The 17,179-nt window shown below is 41.7% G+C and overlaps 1 protein-coding gene across 1 annotated transcript; it reads right to left on the bottom strand.

Annotated features, from left to right (window-relative positions):
• Positions 1-4,088: 4,088 nt before the first annotated feature.
• On the bottom strand, positions 4,089-14,679 carry SGO1 (shugoshin 1; the record flags this gene model as incomplete). Its single annotated transcript, XM_080917435.1, has 7 exons — positions 4,089-4,197; positions 4,406-4,595; positions 6,508-7,311; positions 8,837-8,880; positions 10,620-10,696; positions 13,917-14,113; positions 14,538-14,679. 7 exons carry the CDS (start codon positions 14,677-14,679, stop codon positions 4,089-4,091), a joined length of 1,563 nt encoding a protein of 520 aa, XP_080773561.1.
• Between the last annotated feature and the right edge of the window lie 2,500 nt (positions 14,680-17,179).

Raw genomic sequence — 17,179 nt, 5'->3', positions numbered from 1 at the left:
AAAAATCCAGTATGATGGGATGTCAGAAGACACTTCCTGTGTCACTCACTAAACCACTACCACTGAAAAAACTGGAAGATCTATCATCCTCAAAACAGCAGTAGCTGTGATGTTTGATAATTTCCTGAGCCAGCAGCAGGGCTTTGCCTTTTGAAAGGCAAGCTTCTGGGACCACAGGCAGAAGAGGGGCACGCATCCTATTATGTTCAAAACTCTGGGTTCCCACCAGTGACAGGGAGAGGAGAGGCACAGATTGTCATGTCAAACCACGTTCAAACTACAAGTATGCTTACTGAGTCTCTCATCATATAGCCAGGTGTGATGGTATAGGCCTTCAGACTCAGTGCTTGTGAGGCAGATCTCTTTAGTTGTGGGGGCAGCCTGGTCTACACAGAGTTCCACCAGGGTTTTAGACAGACCCTGCACAAAACAGAAAAACAAACAACCTGGCAACGAGATTATGTCTATAAAACTCCATCTTGGTGCTGGGAGTTGAACCTGGCTCCTCTGTAAGAACAGTCAGTGAGCTTTCTCTAGCCCAGCCCTAATGCTTAGTTCTACATGTCTCACTTGCCACTAACAACAATCATCCTGAGGACTCCTCTAGACCAGGCTGGTCCATTAGGGCTAGTCTTGATTGGTTCCTGTGGGGAAGACCCAGCCAGCCATTGTGGGCAGTATTAGTTCATGGTTTGGAATAGAGAAGGCTGAGTACTGGGCAACAACAAGCAGGCAGCATAGTTTCACTCTTTTCTTTGCTCTTAGCTATGGATACGATGTTACTAGCTGCTTGGGTTTCTCTCTTGGCTTTCTCTTGGTGATGGGCTGTAACCTGGAATGGTAAACTGAATAAACGCTTTTTTGGTCATGGTATGTTACCACAGCCCTAGAAAAAGGGCAGATGAAGGGTTCCAGGTTAAGTCTGCAGGAAAGAGCCAACTACACAAAAAGATGCTTAGAGGAAATAACAACTACAAACTATAAGGAAGCCGACTTTTCATTTCATCTGAGTAAGACAGCTATTACCTTTACCAGATGAACTGCTGCATGCGTCTCAGAGTCCATTACATGGGTTTGTGGATTGATGACATTCCCTCATAGGAAGGGATGCTAAAGGAGGCATGGGGTCCTTGCCTGAGTACTCAGCCCCTCCTTCTGGCCATTTGTACCTCGGTGAGAAGTGATTCTGTGAGGTGCTAGCTTATATAATCTGGGAAAGCTTATTTGTCCCCTGTCATACATCCCCCCTTAGTGGCCATTTCACATTCTTACTCTTCAAGTTCCTCTTGAGGCCTTAAGTGGAAGCTGCTTATTCAGGGGTTCTCAACCTGTTAAGTCATGACCCCAAAGACCATTGGAAAACACACATGTTCACATTATCAATCATAACAGCAACAAAATTACAATGAAGAAGTAGCAACAAAAACAACATGAGGAATTGTAATGAAGGGTTGCAGCATGAGGAAGGGGAGACCCACTATTCTAGTGTATGAAACTCAAGTCATCAAGCTTGGCAGCAAGCACCTTCACCTGCTCTACCATCTCACTGACTTAATGCTTTGATAACTTTTGAGAGCTATAGCTGACCCAGTATCGATGACTCAAAAGGAGATAAATGAAAATTCCCTCATAGCCATTTTAGTTTATAGATGGAGCCCGATCTGTTCTTCCATTTCATGAAACTATGAAGTTTTTATTCTTTGGATCTGGACCATGCATGGGTTAGCAATATTTACCTTTGAGACAGTGCTAAATTATATATATGTAGGCTTGTCTAAAACTGAGATCCTCCTGGCTCGTGCTTTGCCTACTAGAATTGAGACCTGAACTAAACCACCAAACCTTTTGGTGGCAAGTGCTACTGCCAAGCCACCTCGCTGGCTCAAATCCCACTGCTCCCTGTCTCCCACGCCTCTCTAGGTCTCTGTTTACTTGTAAATTACAGATTCATCTCCATGTCAGTTTTCCTTTTTTGGTACCGTAGTGAGGATCGCACACAGAGTCTACTGCCCTGTGTCTCTGGCAGATAGATACTCCTTACTGATCAATTACTGAAGAAGGCTGATGCTGAGACCATTGAGTAGCACACCTAATGAGTCCTCCTTTAAGCCACAGCTCTCCGTCTTTTCTACAAGCGTAAAGCTGGAATACAATTTAATTCTCTCCACTTGTTACATGTGTCTCCTTGTAGAGCAGTTCCTCTCAATACCCTGTATGTTGTGACAAACTACAACAGTTGAATAGCAGCTTTTAGGACTGTAGTAGAGAAGGAACAGAACACGGGGAATTCTGAGGTAAGAGATCAATGTGTAAGCTGTCAAATGCTGGAGGACCTGGCTGGACATCATGAAACAACTGCTGAGGAGCCTGATCTTTACAGCAGGCCCTGGAAAACTACAGAATATTTAGTGCAGCTGTAACTTAAAATAACAAGTGGCAACATACTATATCTCAAAAGAGGTCATTACGTCTGGTTTATTTATATGATATTATATAACAACAGAAATAACTATATCCAGGGATATCTCAAACTCTTAAGTCAATTATTAATGGTATGTACAACATATACAATACAATACATATTTTATAAAAACGTTAACACAAACCCCTTAATAGCCCACGAGTAAACACTCCAGCAAGAATATTGAAAGGCAAAGAAGACTAAAGGTCTAGCACCAGCTTTAAAATAAGTGACTGGCATGGAGTGTCACAGTGACACTCGACACGCCGACCTATGAAGCAGTCATTTAATTGTCTAAAGCAGGAAGTGGATTTTTGTTTTTTGTTGAGGTCAGTAGTACAGCTAGTATAAATAGGATCCTCCTGCCTCAGCCTTTATCATGCTGAAATTACAGGTATGCAGTGTATCAGGCTTTGGGAAGCTTTTTTGACAAAGAGCCAGAAAATGAATATCTGGAGTTCTACAAGCCAAGCAGCAAAATTTAGCGTGTCCAAAACAGATACAGCCTATCTCTACGTAGGCTGTACTATGGTAATCACAGCTTCATGAGGCCAACTGAGACTGAAACTGGACTTTTAGAAAATGATAAATGGAGTGGCTGAGGACTGCTGTGACTACTCCTACCACACACAGGGTTGTGGGTCCTCTCCTCGGTGTGTAAACACAGTGGCTAAAACATAGGCTGTGATGATCGAGAGGGATGCACACGAGGGACAGAAAGACCACTCTCAGTTTGATGGTGAACGTAGGAAGTAATGCAGATGTGGGATCTGAGAACAACAGAAGACCCTTCTGACAACTTAAAAAATCTGTTTGCACTGGGATTTATCCCTGTCCTACTGCTGATTTAATGAAAATTGAAATGTCTTCATGTTGGCTCTGAGGGACTGCGGGTGGGAAAATTTGACAGGACAAATCTAATGGGAAGAGAAGGGGAACATTGACAAAGAAGACAGAAGAGGTTCCAGCTAAGGGGGTGATAAAGGCTAGAAAGGAAGATAATCAAGATTATCTCATTAAGAGCTGTAGGCGGGCATCATAGGCTTCATCGGTCTTTAACAGTGGACCAGTTACAGTGCTTTCATTTTAAAGACATACACACACACGCACACACGCGGAGATTCACTTTTCTGAACTGGATACTTAGACCAAAACCAGAAGCCCCTTTTATTTTACACCGTAGACTGGCCACACGAAGGGCTATCCAGAGGTCCATGACATGCTATTATGCTGAGGAACAGCACTGTACTCATAGTTCACAAGTTACCTTGTTCCAGAACCCAATTCATTAATTCTCTTAATCACAATTCCATATGCGCTTTACAGAAGAATCACTATGACAGAAGGAATCCTCACCAACTTATGGTATGGTATGTCTTACTGTGGTGTTCAGGTTTAGGAAAGATCTACACCCTATGTAAGTTTTCTACTCTGCAAGTATTCCGCTTAAGGGAATAAAAGATGTCTGAGAAGTTTTGGATGTTGGTAGTAATCCATAAAGTATAGGTCTAAGGGACAGTCCTGACCCAGAGTCTGATGAGGGAAGCTCTGCCCTTTGCACACTGTCTCATAACACTCTATTAGACAAAAGAGAGGGATCACCTTCAACAGTATCCAATCAAACAAGTCACTGCGTTTTCTTTCTTCTTTTAGCATGCCCCATATCCTTTTTCTGCTTGAAAACAGGAGAATTCAAGAAACACAAGTCTGTGAAAGGGTCCCCTCTTCTTAGCTTCCTGTAAGTAAAGAAAGAAGGAGAGGGATGGAGGGAGAGAGAGAGAGACTGAGATCTTAGGCATGATGACAAACACAAGAGTTTGAAGTCGGCACAGGATAATTATAAATATGCCAGTTTTAGTGCTCAAATATGTTCTACTCATTACTAGAGCTCTGCCTTCGGTCCCCCCAGGAGTCACGCCCATGAGTCCACACAGAAATACTTACGAAATGAGTGTTGGCTCTTTATAGCTTGTGATGGTGCTACACCGGCGTTTACGCAGGGACACTGCTGGGCTGTCTTCATGCTGTTTTGAAGTCAGAGAAAGCTTCCTGATTTTCACTATAGGATGCCGAAGGATATTGGTGACATCCTTTAGGCTACAATAAGGTGACTGTTGAGTCTCAGGTGGGGTACCTATGATAAAGTATTTATTGAATGTGGGCCAGTGGATAAAAACCACAGAAATAAAGCTGTGGTCAATTACATATTGTAAACACATAAAATACCTGGCACTTCGTGTGTGATCACTGATTAAAAATCTTTCTATTGCTTTTTCTTCCTTTTAATCCAGATAATGTAGAAACTATGACAGACATAAAAAACCGCTAGCGACAACAGAATGTTTTACTGAAACTCAACATTCTTCCCCAAAAGCTTAGATGTCGAGTTGGTTTAAAGTATGGCACTGCATTTTAGCCACACTTCAATATAGAGTCATCAAGGTACCAGTCTCACTCAACACCGAAGATTGTAACACCGTTGGAGGCCCATTGACCACAGGGTCCTTCAATCCATTCCATTAAATACACAAGAACTCTCAAATCAGTCCATGAAGACCAGGATAAAATGTGTTCCTATTGGTGTTAATAAAATTCAGATGTCTCTCCCACCATAAACACCGAGTTCCTTCCATCTCTGAGATCTAGGTGTCTCTCCTACAATAAACATCCGTTCCTCTATCCCTGACATCCAGTTGCCTCTTAAATCATAAGCATGAAGGTCCCTTATCTCAGAGCTACTTCTATACAGGGAGGCAGGTACCCTGTGCATAGTGAGAACACTGAAAGAAATTTTCCAATGGAATAAAAAGGAACACCTGAAAAAGGAACGTATAACTGTGAGATGATTTTAAGCTCAACAGCCATATACTAGAGTATCTAGGTTTCAGTCCTTAATCTTGCCCCCATAAATATATACAACTCCAGTATTAATTGCATAGAAAAACCCCAAACAACAGGATTAGACTAGTTGCTGTATTCTAGAATGATGCTTCACAAACTGTTAAGAATTTGCAACCACAGGGAAGTCAAGAGATGGGATAGAACCTGTGTTTATGGTTGTTTTCATGTAATGCTGGAAGTCTGGGGTTAAACTACTTCAGGGTTTATTTTATTCTTTTCAAATTGTCTTATTTTTAAGAGGACAGAAAAGCACCAATAGTTCAATGAAGCCTATGTTACTCAACTTCAATAATTATCAAGTTTGCCAATTTGGTTAAATTAATTCTACATCATAATATTTTTATTTAAAACAAAGCAAACAGATTTATTAAGAAAGAGAAGCAGCTGCTGAAAGTGGAAGGACTACCCATGACATACTGTTTAAAAACAGAATCTTGCAAGCTACACTGTCTAGCTGCTCTACTAGGAAAGCTGATTCACTGTTTCAGGTTTTAATATCCTGGCTAAGCAAACTGAGCAGTTACAATATGACATTTTGGAGATGATAGGACCTGATAGCAGGAGCTATTGCCACAGAAAGAAAAACTCCCAAAGGAGAGTCTCTGTGAGTAGGTACAGGCTGATGACTAACAATGAACCACTTTGATAACAGAAAAGGAAGAGTTTCTTAGCCAAAGTTTTCATCAGTCAGACGACACAAGCACTCCTTGCTCTTAAAAGCCCACCATCAACTAGAAAAACAAATTATGGTTCCTGTTAAATTAAATATATATGTACATTAAAATGAGGGTTTTTTTTTTTTTTTTTTTTTGTCTTCTAGGTGATCCTGAGTGTAAAGGGCTTTTGATTCAAACCAACCACAACAACCTGTCTTCTCACACTACTCAGAAGTCTCCTTTACTGATAAGAATCAGTCCATGGGAACTAATACTCCTGTAAGATTCACATGTAGGTTGGAACGACAGCAGTGTTTCCATTTCCACCCCTACTATATAATTAGGCTGTAACTTCCCCTACAGAGACACAGATGGGAAGTCTCTCCTTCAGAGTAACAGATGGTGGTACAGTCTCTAAGATTACATCCGCACCAGGGACAAGCATTTAGCAGAAACATTGAAAACACAGCAAATAAGCACGCTGCTTACCAGTAGAAGCTGTAGATGGCAGCATCTCCTCCATCTCTTTTTCCTCTGGGCACTTCAGTCCTCTTTTAGGCCTGGTAACTGGCCTATCTGAGTCTGTGTTGTCTTGCAAGCTCTTGTAAGGAGGCAGGTAGAGGTCATCAGACTCACCCTCAGAGGTACTGCATTCAAGGACACTCACTTCTGCACTGTCAGTTTCTCGGTTGGAGTCGCTGCTCACTTTTTGTCGGAATGGGGTGTGGTGAACACGTTCTTTTACATTAAAATCATAAGCATCACTGGAACTGATACGCTCATCCCGTGTAGGTGGTAAAGCCTGCTTATTTTTGCCTTTGTTGCCCTTACTCCTCAATGAGGATTTTGACTTGCATCTCTGGTTGGTTCTTTTCTCTGCTCTTCTTTTTTGTGCACGTTTATGCTCGCTTTCTATTTGTTCAGGTTTAGATGATAAAATGACTTCCTGTGTTTTAGTAATCTCTGCTGGGTTAATCAGTCTATAGCATAAATCAGTTTGGTCTTTGTTCCACAGACAAGCATTTTGTTCTACATTTTCAAGTCTATGCAGGGTTATGGTTAGGTCTCTACATCTATCTGTTTTAACTTCCAAGGACTGCTCCACTGTTGAACTGGCTTTACAATCCTCCAAGGCAATGGAGTTACTTGTATTACTAAAATCTTTCCTTGAGTGTTGGCGGAAAGATACAGTTCTAGGTAAGATTTCATCAGTAGAGTCGACTTTGCCTGAATCAAAATCACAACCCAGTGTCTCTGGTGTAACAATAGGACTTGTAGCAGTAGGACTTGGTTCTGAACATTTAAAAAAAAAATGAGAAAAACAAGGTTATGCTTCAGAAATCTGTAGTCCAAGAATATTAGAATTCAAAGGTGCAGAGTTGCAGCAGTTAGTCAATGGTTTTTCTGTACTTACTGTAAGTAAATAAAAACCTAGACAGCTCAACATCACCATTTATTTATTTCCCACTGAACAACCTACAGCTCACACCAGCACTTGAAAGCCCAGATGTATGTAGCTCATACTTGGGAGACAGATGCAGATCAAAGGAGGTCCAGTTTGTGCTACACAGCTCTAGGGCTGCCTGGGCCACAGAATGAGACAATCTTAAAATGAAACAAGAATGAAGTCTGGTGCCATTTAGAAGGCTGAGGATCACTTTTGAGTTCAAGGCAGGTCTGTATAGTGTCTCAAAACAATGTCCCCAACATAAGCAAATATATACTTATTATGCATACATTTTAAGAGGAGTTTTACGTGCTTCTGGTTCAAAGGTTTAGAGAAAAGGTCTTTCTGTTTAATCTGTGAACACAGAGAAGCCAAAAGTCTGATGTAGGAAAATAGATGGAAGCTAAATTAGTTTTTCAAAGTGACTAAGATTTAGATAATTGCTAATTAGGCCTTTCGGATAAATATAATTTGTATTTATAGGAATAGCAGGGTTTTCATCTGGCTTAGCTTACTCAAATTTCATACATGTTGTGAAGCTTAGTACAAAGTGGTATCCTCTCCATCCCTTCTGGTGAGATGTTTTATTTCTCTGAGGCTACAGAAAGTGAATTACATTCCCAGACTGCAGCAGGGTTAACTAAGTCAATGTATATGTATGTAAAATGCTATAGCAGAGAGCAGCTGGTTACAGACAGATACAACCACAATGTCTTATAGACTTGGCACAATGAATAGATTGCTGGTGTTGTTTTTCATGGCAGCGTCTCAACTATGTACTCAGAAGGACTAGAACTCTTGAGCCAACTGTTGGACTGTGTGTGCTAGCTGGCTTTATGTCAACTTGACACAAGCTAGTCATCTGAGAGGAGGAAGCTACAATTTAAAAATTGCCTCCGTAAGATCCAGGGTAGGTGAGCCTGTGGGGCATTTTCTTAATTAGTGATCGATGTGGAAGGACCCAGTCCACTTGTGATCCTGGGTTCTTTAAGAAGCAGGCTGAGTAAGCTATGAAGAGCAAGCCAGTCAGCAACACTCCTCTAGGTTCCTGTCCTGTTTGAGTTCCTGACTTGATGAACTGTTATATGAAATGGTGAGTAGAAAACAACAACAAAAAACCAAATTGCTTTCGGGCATGGTATTTCATCATGGCAATAGTAACTAAGACACTCATCCTCCTGAGTGCTGGGATTACAGGTATAAGCCACTATTCATGCCTTGGATGGATTATTTTATTGTATCAGTCTACATAAGATAAAGTTACTTTGAGCAGAATAAGAAGACTTGAAAGATAAAAAGAAAAAAAAGAAAAACCTCATTAGGTTACTTGTCCACAATGATCAGTATTTTTAGGTTTTCTACCTGACGTACCTGTGGTTTGGTAGAAACAGTCAGTTTCTTCAAGAGCAATTTGCCTTAAAGAATAACAATGAAAAACAGAAATCTTAGCCATTATATCAAAAGAAATTTAGCATTTTCCCAGGCTATAAGCTTGCGGTATCATTTCATAATTCTAGTCCAAATCCCACACCTCGATCCCTATCACAGAAAACCCAAACACACTGATATTGCTCACTGGAAGAAACTAAATTAAGGTAGACAGTTCCTTATGAAAAATGCGACATAATTCAATCGCATGTCACAGTAGCATTCCCTCAGCTTCAGGATATGGCATCACCAGTGAGGCTGTCTTTGATATATGCTTTAATGGTGCCCATTACAGATTCTGCTCAAACTGTTTAAGTCTCCTTTCTTTTCTTGAAAATTTCCACTTTTTTTTTTTTGTGTCACAAACCAAGTTTTCTTCCACTTATAACCTGTTACTGATAATTTGTAATTTTATTCTTTTTAAATTTTAAAATTTATTTCATGTATGTCAGTACACTGTAGCTGTCTTCAGACTTATGAGAAGAGGCATCAGTAAAAGGTGGTTGTGAACCACCATGTGGTTGCTGGGATTTGAACTCAGGACCTCTGGAAGAGCAGTTAGAGCCATCTCTCCAGCCCGTAATTTTATTCTTTGTAAAAAAAAAAATTACCACTTTATGTTATAAAAACTAAAATATAGGTTTAGTAATAAGGCATGAGAACAACTAATTATCTTGAACTCTAATAAAAATATGGTTACCTTGTTTCATCTAACTTCATTTGTTAGATCTTAAAATTCAACTGTTTAAAAAGGACTAAAGCTTAATAGTGACCCTTGGGGCTAGAAATGGCGTTTACTGCTTCTTCTGTAAGAAAGAGACAGATTTTACAGGGCTAACAGCACTGTCTACTGCACTGACTCTTGGGACTATCTGCCAAGATCTGGAATCAGTGTCTGTCCTCACAATTCGGGAGGAAGTAGCTCCTGGTACAGTGGCACAGGCCAGGGGCCACACACCCTGCAACACACACAGCACATGCCCCAGCTCAGTGGTAGCACCACCAAGGCTGAGGTCTACATAGAGTAAAGCCATATTCTGTAGCTTTCCAAGGTTTTTAGTTTCAAGTTAAGGTTTAGCCATGTAGTCAGGGTTATCTTTGAACGAGCTCCTGCATCAGTCTCCTAAACATTGGGATTACAAACTCAGTATGATGTTCTATATTTAATCTAAAGTTCTGGATCTATAGGAATAGTTGTTAGTCAAACTCACTGAGTGGTCTAACTAAGAGCTGGATATTTCATGCCAGCAGAGAGAAAAGTAAGTTTTCCCCAATCAACTTTCACTCGGTTTATTAACTACACTTCAGGGCACAGAATAGACTCAGCGAATTTTGTTTTGGCTTTTTATTTTTTGGTCTTTTGCCTGTTCTGATTCTCATTTTTGTGTTTCTTGGTTTCTTTTCTCTCTGAGAGAATAAACATAATGTTGGCTGGGCAGGGAGGATCTAGGAGTTGAGGGGAGGCGTAAATGTTAAGGTGTGGCATTTCTTTTTTTTTGGCTAAATTGGACAGTTTTTAGGACTGGAAAAATATCCTTTTTAATAATGACTCCTTCCAAAAATAAAAATATGATATACAGAAAAAGTCGACTGAAAGAAAACAGTTAAAAGTCTTGGAAAATTTCTAACTCCTAGTCAATTAAAGCAACTAAACAAAAAGACAGCTCAAATTTTCCTTTTACAAATGGACCAGATTAATAGAAACAATAATAAACTTGACACTAACTCTAAGGTTTTCACAGACGAGTCCCTGGTCGTATTGTCACTGCTGGAGACTACTTCTGAGGGACATCCTTTCCAGTTCTGTAATATATTAAAACAGAAACAAACAGAAAATCATATAAATCATATAAACAAACATATAAGTATGTACTGCTATGAAGTGTGCACACGCATTCTGCGTTATGAATGTACTGTTGAATGAACAAATACACCGCCGTGTAGTTTCAGGAACTAGGATTCCAACTGTGAAATATCACACTGCCTCTTACAGGTTATAGTCCAGTGTACACCACACCCTGCCTCGTGCACCCTTCCAGTGCACATCACACTCTGCCTCTTAAAGCTTACATTCTGGTGTATAAAAAGAATTTAAAAAATGATTCAGCAAGACAGGTCACAAGTAAGATCACTTGACATACAAGCCTCATGATGAGTTGGGTCTGAGGAACCCAGCATGGAAGGAAAGAATTAACACCTGGAAGCTGTCTTCTGACCCTCACATGCACACTGTGGCACACGTGCCTCTCTAACCAAATGAAAGGAGACACATGTCTGACTCTTCAACAGTGAAAAGTGATATGAAGGCAATACTAGAGGGAATCGGGAGCAACTAAAGTAGAAAGCTGACCCAGGGATGCTGACCTAAAATTTAACAACTAATCAGCTGTTGAAGAGCAGGAAGAAAAAGAAGCAGTGAAAACAGCAAATACAAAGTTGTGAAACAGGAAAAGTCCTGGTAAGAAAATAGGCCAACGTGGCTAAACACAGAAACTGCGAATGGCAGAGTGTGCACCCACTAGCCAGCTAGCAAAGAGCCCTGAGGGCTGTGACTGTGATGGGAAGGCTAAGTCGAGGTGTGATGGACGCTCATTTAAATATTAAGTAAGGCAGTAAATGATCAGCTTTGAAAACATCAGTCTGGCCCACATGAAGCATGGCTCAAAAGGGACCAAGAGTGGAATAAGTTAAGAGGTCATCGTAGCAAATGGAAGACAGCAGATAAGGTAGGACCAGAGCTGGGCTCTCATGGTAAAGCCTGTGGGATGGCTCCTTTAATAAAAGGTGCAAACTCAAGGAGCCTGTGGCATATTCAGAGTTAAGCAACCTGCCAAGGAGTTTCTGTCAAGGGTTCCATCATTCTCAACGTTTAATAGATGAGAATACTTGGAAAAATAATTCCAACCACGAGCAAGGATTGAATGTGGATGGGATGATGGTTGGTGTGAGTGCGCAGGCTACTGCACTAAGGAGGAAGATCTCGGCACACTTAATCTCAGCACTCTGCTGCTGAGGCAGGAAGAAAGTCAATGTAAGGCTAGCTGGGCAGACTGAGTTCTGGGTTAGCCCAGGCTATATAGAGAGACCAAGCTTCAACAACAATCAACCAAACAAGGAGAAAGGCAGAAGTGCACAGCATACTTGAGAATTGGAAAGCAAAGTTGTGTTTTGTATAAGATTAAGAAACAAGGGCAAGCCAAACTTGGCAGCACGTTTTAGTGATCTTGACACATTAGCAACAGAGTATAGTAAGGACAGAATCTATGTACATGATTTAAATGAGACAGGGTTTCACTATACAGACCCGGCTGGCCTAAAACTAAACTCCCTATGTAGACCAGGCTGGCCACGTCACTTAGAGACCTGAATGCCTGTTTCTCCAATGCAGGGATTAAAAGTGTGAGCACCATGCTTAACCCCCTTTTTTCTTTCCCCATTTTTCTTTTTAAAGTTCTGTTGTGAGGGAGAAAGAAAAAAAAAAAAAAAAATGGATGGAAACCTGACCAAGAGTGGTTTCATCTTGAAGGCTAGAGTTTCTACAGACACTTCTTAAATATATCACATATAAAATATAAAGATTTACTATAGAACGCAGGAACTACTAAAAAATGTTAGTGCAAAAGAAACATGTCCCTTCTATGACACATATTAAAACATTATTTATTTATTTGGTGGGAAGGCATGTGGACGCATGTGTGGATTTCAGAGGACAATTTTTTTTTTAGGTGGTGGTGGGGGGGGTCAGTTCTCTCTACCATGTTGAGTCCCAATTTACGGACTCGGTTTATCAGGCTTGCATCAATGAGTGGCAAACACCTTCATGTCTTTGGTTCCAAATCTTCACTTTTCCCCCCACAATTACTTCTGCAGCACTGGGGATTAATGAACTCATGCATTCTAGACAAGTATCCCACCTCTGAGCTACTTAGATGGCTGAGGCAGGTAGACTCTGTGAGTTTGGAGTCAGCCTGGTCTACACAGTGAGTTTGAGGCTAGCCTGATCTACATACTGAGACCCCATCAGAAACAAGCAAACAAAAACCCATCAAGCTCGCTACTACTGAAAAATCAGCCTTGAACACTGGAGCACAAGTGTAGGACGGCTCAGAACAAGTGATCACGTATACGCACGACAAGAAAATAAAGTGAAGCACCTCATTTTAAATGCTAAGTACATATCAGCAACTTACTGGTAACAACACACTTTACTAAAAATCATCAATAGATGGCATTAAAGGCGACAGAATAATAAAAATCTTCCCTACTGTTTTGAGGCTTATGTCACTAAGTAGTCACTGAATACTGGTTCTAATCTCAGCAAAAACTCTGGGAAGTAGGGGTTGGAGATAATAAGGCTCAGAAGTTAAGAGTGTGAACAGCTCTTTGGAAGAACCCAAGTCTGGTTTCCAGCACCTATTTCATGTGGCCCAAAAATGCCTGTTCAGGGAGGATTCCATGCCTTTGGCCTCCATGTGCGCACACACTCACATGCATATACTCAGATGTTTGGACACCATTAGCTTTACCCAGCAGTAGCTGACTGATTGGGGGGGGGGGAGGGGTAAAAGATTAAATGTTGAAGGAAAACAATCTTTAAAAAGTAATTGAAATCTCAGAGAAAAGTCAAGAAATCATACATAGGCTTTAAAAATCTCTTCTAGAGACAAGGTCTCACTGTGCAGCTAAGGTTAGACTGTAACTTGGGTCTTTCTGAGTTAGCATGCTGAGTTCTGGAATCACAAAATCGCAGGTGCGCACTACACCTTCTAGAAAGGCAGTTGTCGTCTACACTGTCCATATACATATTATATGTGAGGGTACACGCATGTATATTACTTATCTCAATATAACACCTAAAGTTACCCTCTGAACTCCACACACATACAGTAAATGAATACAATGAAAATCTAATATTGTTTTTAAAAGCTGACTCTCCAAAGAACATTTGGAATACTCCCTGCATCTACATAATTTTATAAAGCTGCACCGCCGAGAGCAAAACTGCAAAGAAAAGTGAATTTACCTGAGCAGAGTCTTTGAGTTGCTGGGAGGCCAGCATCTTCTTCAGCGTGTGCAGCTGACATGTGAGGAAGTAGCACTCTCTTCTTAGCTGCAGGATGGTGTCCTGAGCGTCTCTCACTTTGGATTTCTCATTTTCCAAAGCCAACACTAACAACTTGTTGTTATCTTGGTAATACTTCAGCAATGTGGAAGTGTTAGCTACAAGGTAAAAAATTCCGTTATTAGACCTCAACCTAGAAGGGGAGGCAGAAGCTAGAGACACCTCTTAATAGACAGAAGTGCTTGCTAAGAAATCAGTGAGGCCCACAGTTCAAATCCCCTAAAGAGCCAAAGGTGGCCCTGCACACTGGAAATTCTATCTAATGCGGGAGGGAGGGAGGGGATGGTGTTGAAAGTGTATGCTGACAGGAGGATCTCTGGGGCTTGACTGGCTGCCAAGCTCTTCCCATGTTCAGTCAGAGACCCTCTGCAGGGGAGCAGGGCAGTGATTGATAGCAGGGCTTCAGAACTTCTGCCGCAGCAGGCTCCCCCCCCCCCCCCCCGCTCCACACACAAAGGACACATACACATGCCACATGTACAGAGTATAAGTGCTACAAGAGACAACACAAAAATCTCTTACTGGGTACTTGGCATGGTGCAACAATTAAGGACTTGCGCTTGCCAATCTCTGCCAAGTTCTTATTCCTTTTTTCTTTCATCCGCTTCTTAATGTCTTCAAGAGTATCTTGAAAGGACCTTTTCTGACACCTTTCCTTAACCATCTTTGCCTTTGAATTAAAAAAAAAAAAAAAAAAAAAACAAAACAATGAACACTTCTCTGATACTTTCAAATATAAAATTTAAGAAAGAAAACACAGGTGCTGAAGGGGATTACGAAAAACTAAGTTTTAAACTTACTTCAAAAACAATAATTTTGATTTTTCAGCTTAGAAATATTGAGTCAGGTGTTGTAGAATAATCCAAGCTACTAAAAAAGTTAAGGCAGGTGGATCACAGACTCAAGCTTGGACTACATACTGAAATTTATCTAAAACAAAACAAAAAAGATGTTAGAACCAAGCTGTCATAAAAAATAAAATAAGATCCTATAAAACGTCATTCATGTTTTTGCTATAATCTTATCTTTTACTATTTCACAGCAAATTATTAAATAATTCCAGAAAGTATCAATTATTTATCATCTAGTAAATACCTCATTGGAGGTATACAACATTCTAGGCTCTATGGGAACTTATTCCTAATTTTGGGACAGGATATTGCAGTTACCCAGTGTAGGTTTGAACTTAAGAGCTCTGATGTCCCTCCTTCCTCTGCCTTCTGAGTAGCTGGCACCACAAATGTATGAGCCATAAATAGGTTTACTATTTTTTTTAAACAATGTTTATAGCCAACCTCTAGTGTTTAGGATTACAGTATTAGTTCAGAAGCAATTTATATGTATAACTGGGTTTCTGTTTGGCAGCTATTGTCTAGTAATTTTGGGGCTGAGAAAGCATGGGTTCACGTTAAAAACAGTAGTGTGCTTCAAGCATAATGGACTTCCAGGTCTCAAAATTGTCAACTGCTGCCAACCACAATGTATGCATATCATTTTCACCACAAGAACTATCTTGAGTTTCTACCACTGTACGATAGATCGGAGGGGAGAGTTCAACAGAATAAATTTAACTACTTTTGAAGGAACGGGTAGGTTGTGCAAGACAGCCAACCTATCACCATTAGGTTGCACTGGAGACATCTGAGTGACACACAGTACAAACAACTGATAGAGTTAAAGTTGATTACAGCTTTGTGTGTGCGCGAGCACAGTGGGATGGAAACCGGGCCTTGAGCCCTTGAGCGTGCAAGGCAATAATGAGTCCGCCAGCCACATCCCCTCCCCCTATTTGATACTTTAAAAGCAAAGCCCTATCTAAGCTTTTGCTACTATGAGCAAAAGCGGGCTAGAACAAAAAGCCCTGTCGAGGGGGGTGCTTTCGTCCCGTCGGATACCTCCAGTCCCGCCGCCCGTTCCGCGACGTACCTCGGCCGCTCAAAGTCGGGGCGAGCTGCAGCAGCCTCCCGCTTCCGCGCGCAGCCCGCAGCTACCGCCGCCACATTCGAAATCCTGCGTTACGATTATCTATTGGTTGGCTGGAGACCATCACGTGACGCGTTGGCCCGCCCTCCTCCGGAGACGCAGCGTCCGGCTCCTGGGTGGCGTCATGTGACGTCCTTGCGCACGCGCAGCTGTGGCTGGGGTGGAGTAGAGAGGGGTGGAGTCACAGGGAATTGAGGCCTTTGTTTTGCGTCCGCCTTCCCCAGGCCGAGTCGTCTGCCAACTTTTGAGATTGGGTCTTCTCTGGCTGCGTTCCTAACTTCCTGTTAGGCCTCGGGGGTTGATGCAGGCCTGAGAGAGAGCCCAGCTCTCGGAAGGCTGAGGCAGGAGAATGACGAGTTCGAGTCAAGCCTCAGTTGGAGCACGAACGATCAAAACAGATCCTGGCGTGACTGTCAGCTCGGCCAAGGCCGCGCAGCTCTCGTGCTCAAGGGCGCGCCCGTGTGGCAGTCGTCCACCCAGCAAGCCCAGGTCCGTGCAGGACTCAGGGAAAGGACAAGAGTGAGAAACTGGGCTATCCAGGTTCAACCCACGCAGGCGAGTTCTGCGGGTGGGCCTGGCCGATTCTAGGAAGACAGTCCAAGGGAAAGTGACAGCCCGATCAGGTTCTCTGTGTTTACTGAAGAAATTTACTTCCGGCTGCAGTCTACTTCCAGAACAGTCATCTAGTGCAATAGCAATAACCGAAGTAGAGGGTTGAGTTGTACAGGAAAGGTTAAGTAAGGTTAAGGAAAGGTTAAGCTCAGGGCTGGCATCCGTTTTGTAAAGTGCTTTCTGGGGAACAATCTAAGCATCTTTATCAGTTCCCAAGAATACTCAAGGAATTGGGTTTAGGCACGGTCATACATCAGTCAGTGTATTTACCGTGTAGTTAGTTCTTAGTCGGGGCACAAAGAAAATGGGAAGGGGAAGGTGGCAGCGGGGAACCCCACAATAAATTTGAAGCTTCGACAGTTGAGTAATTGCTTTATTACTCATATCCTTGGCAGATGTCTTGAGCGTATACGTAGTTAGTATAATGAAAGTTATATTTTATTATACTGAGGGTCATCACACAAGGTTCATGCTCTGAATCCCTAACTGTAGCCCTAAGCATTTTGTCCCACAGCTGCACATCTGTGGCTCTCTTCTTTAGTTTTCTGTTTGTTTGTTTTTGATTTTGA

This window comes from Micromys minutus (assembly GCF_963924665.1).
Source record: "Micromys minutus genome assembly, chromosome: 5".
NCBI lineage: Eukaryota > Metazoa > Chordata > Mammalia > Rodentia > Muridae > Micromys > Micromys minutus.
This window is presented reverse-complemented; position numbering and strand designations above follow the sequence as displayed.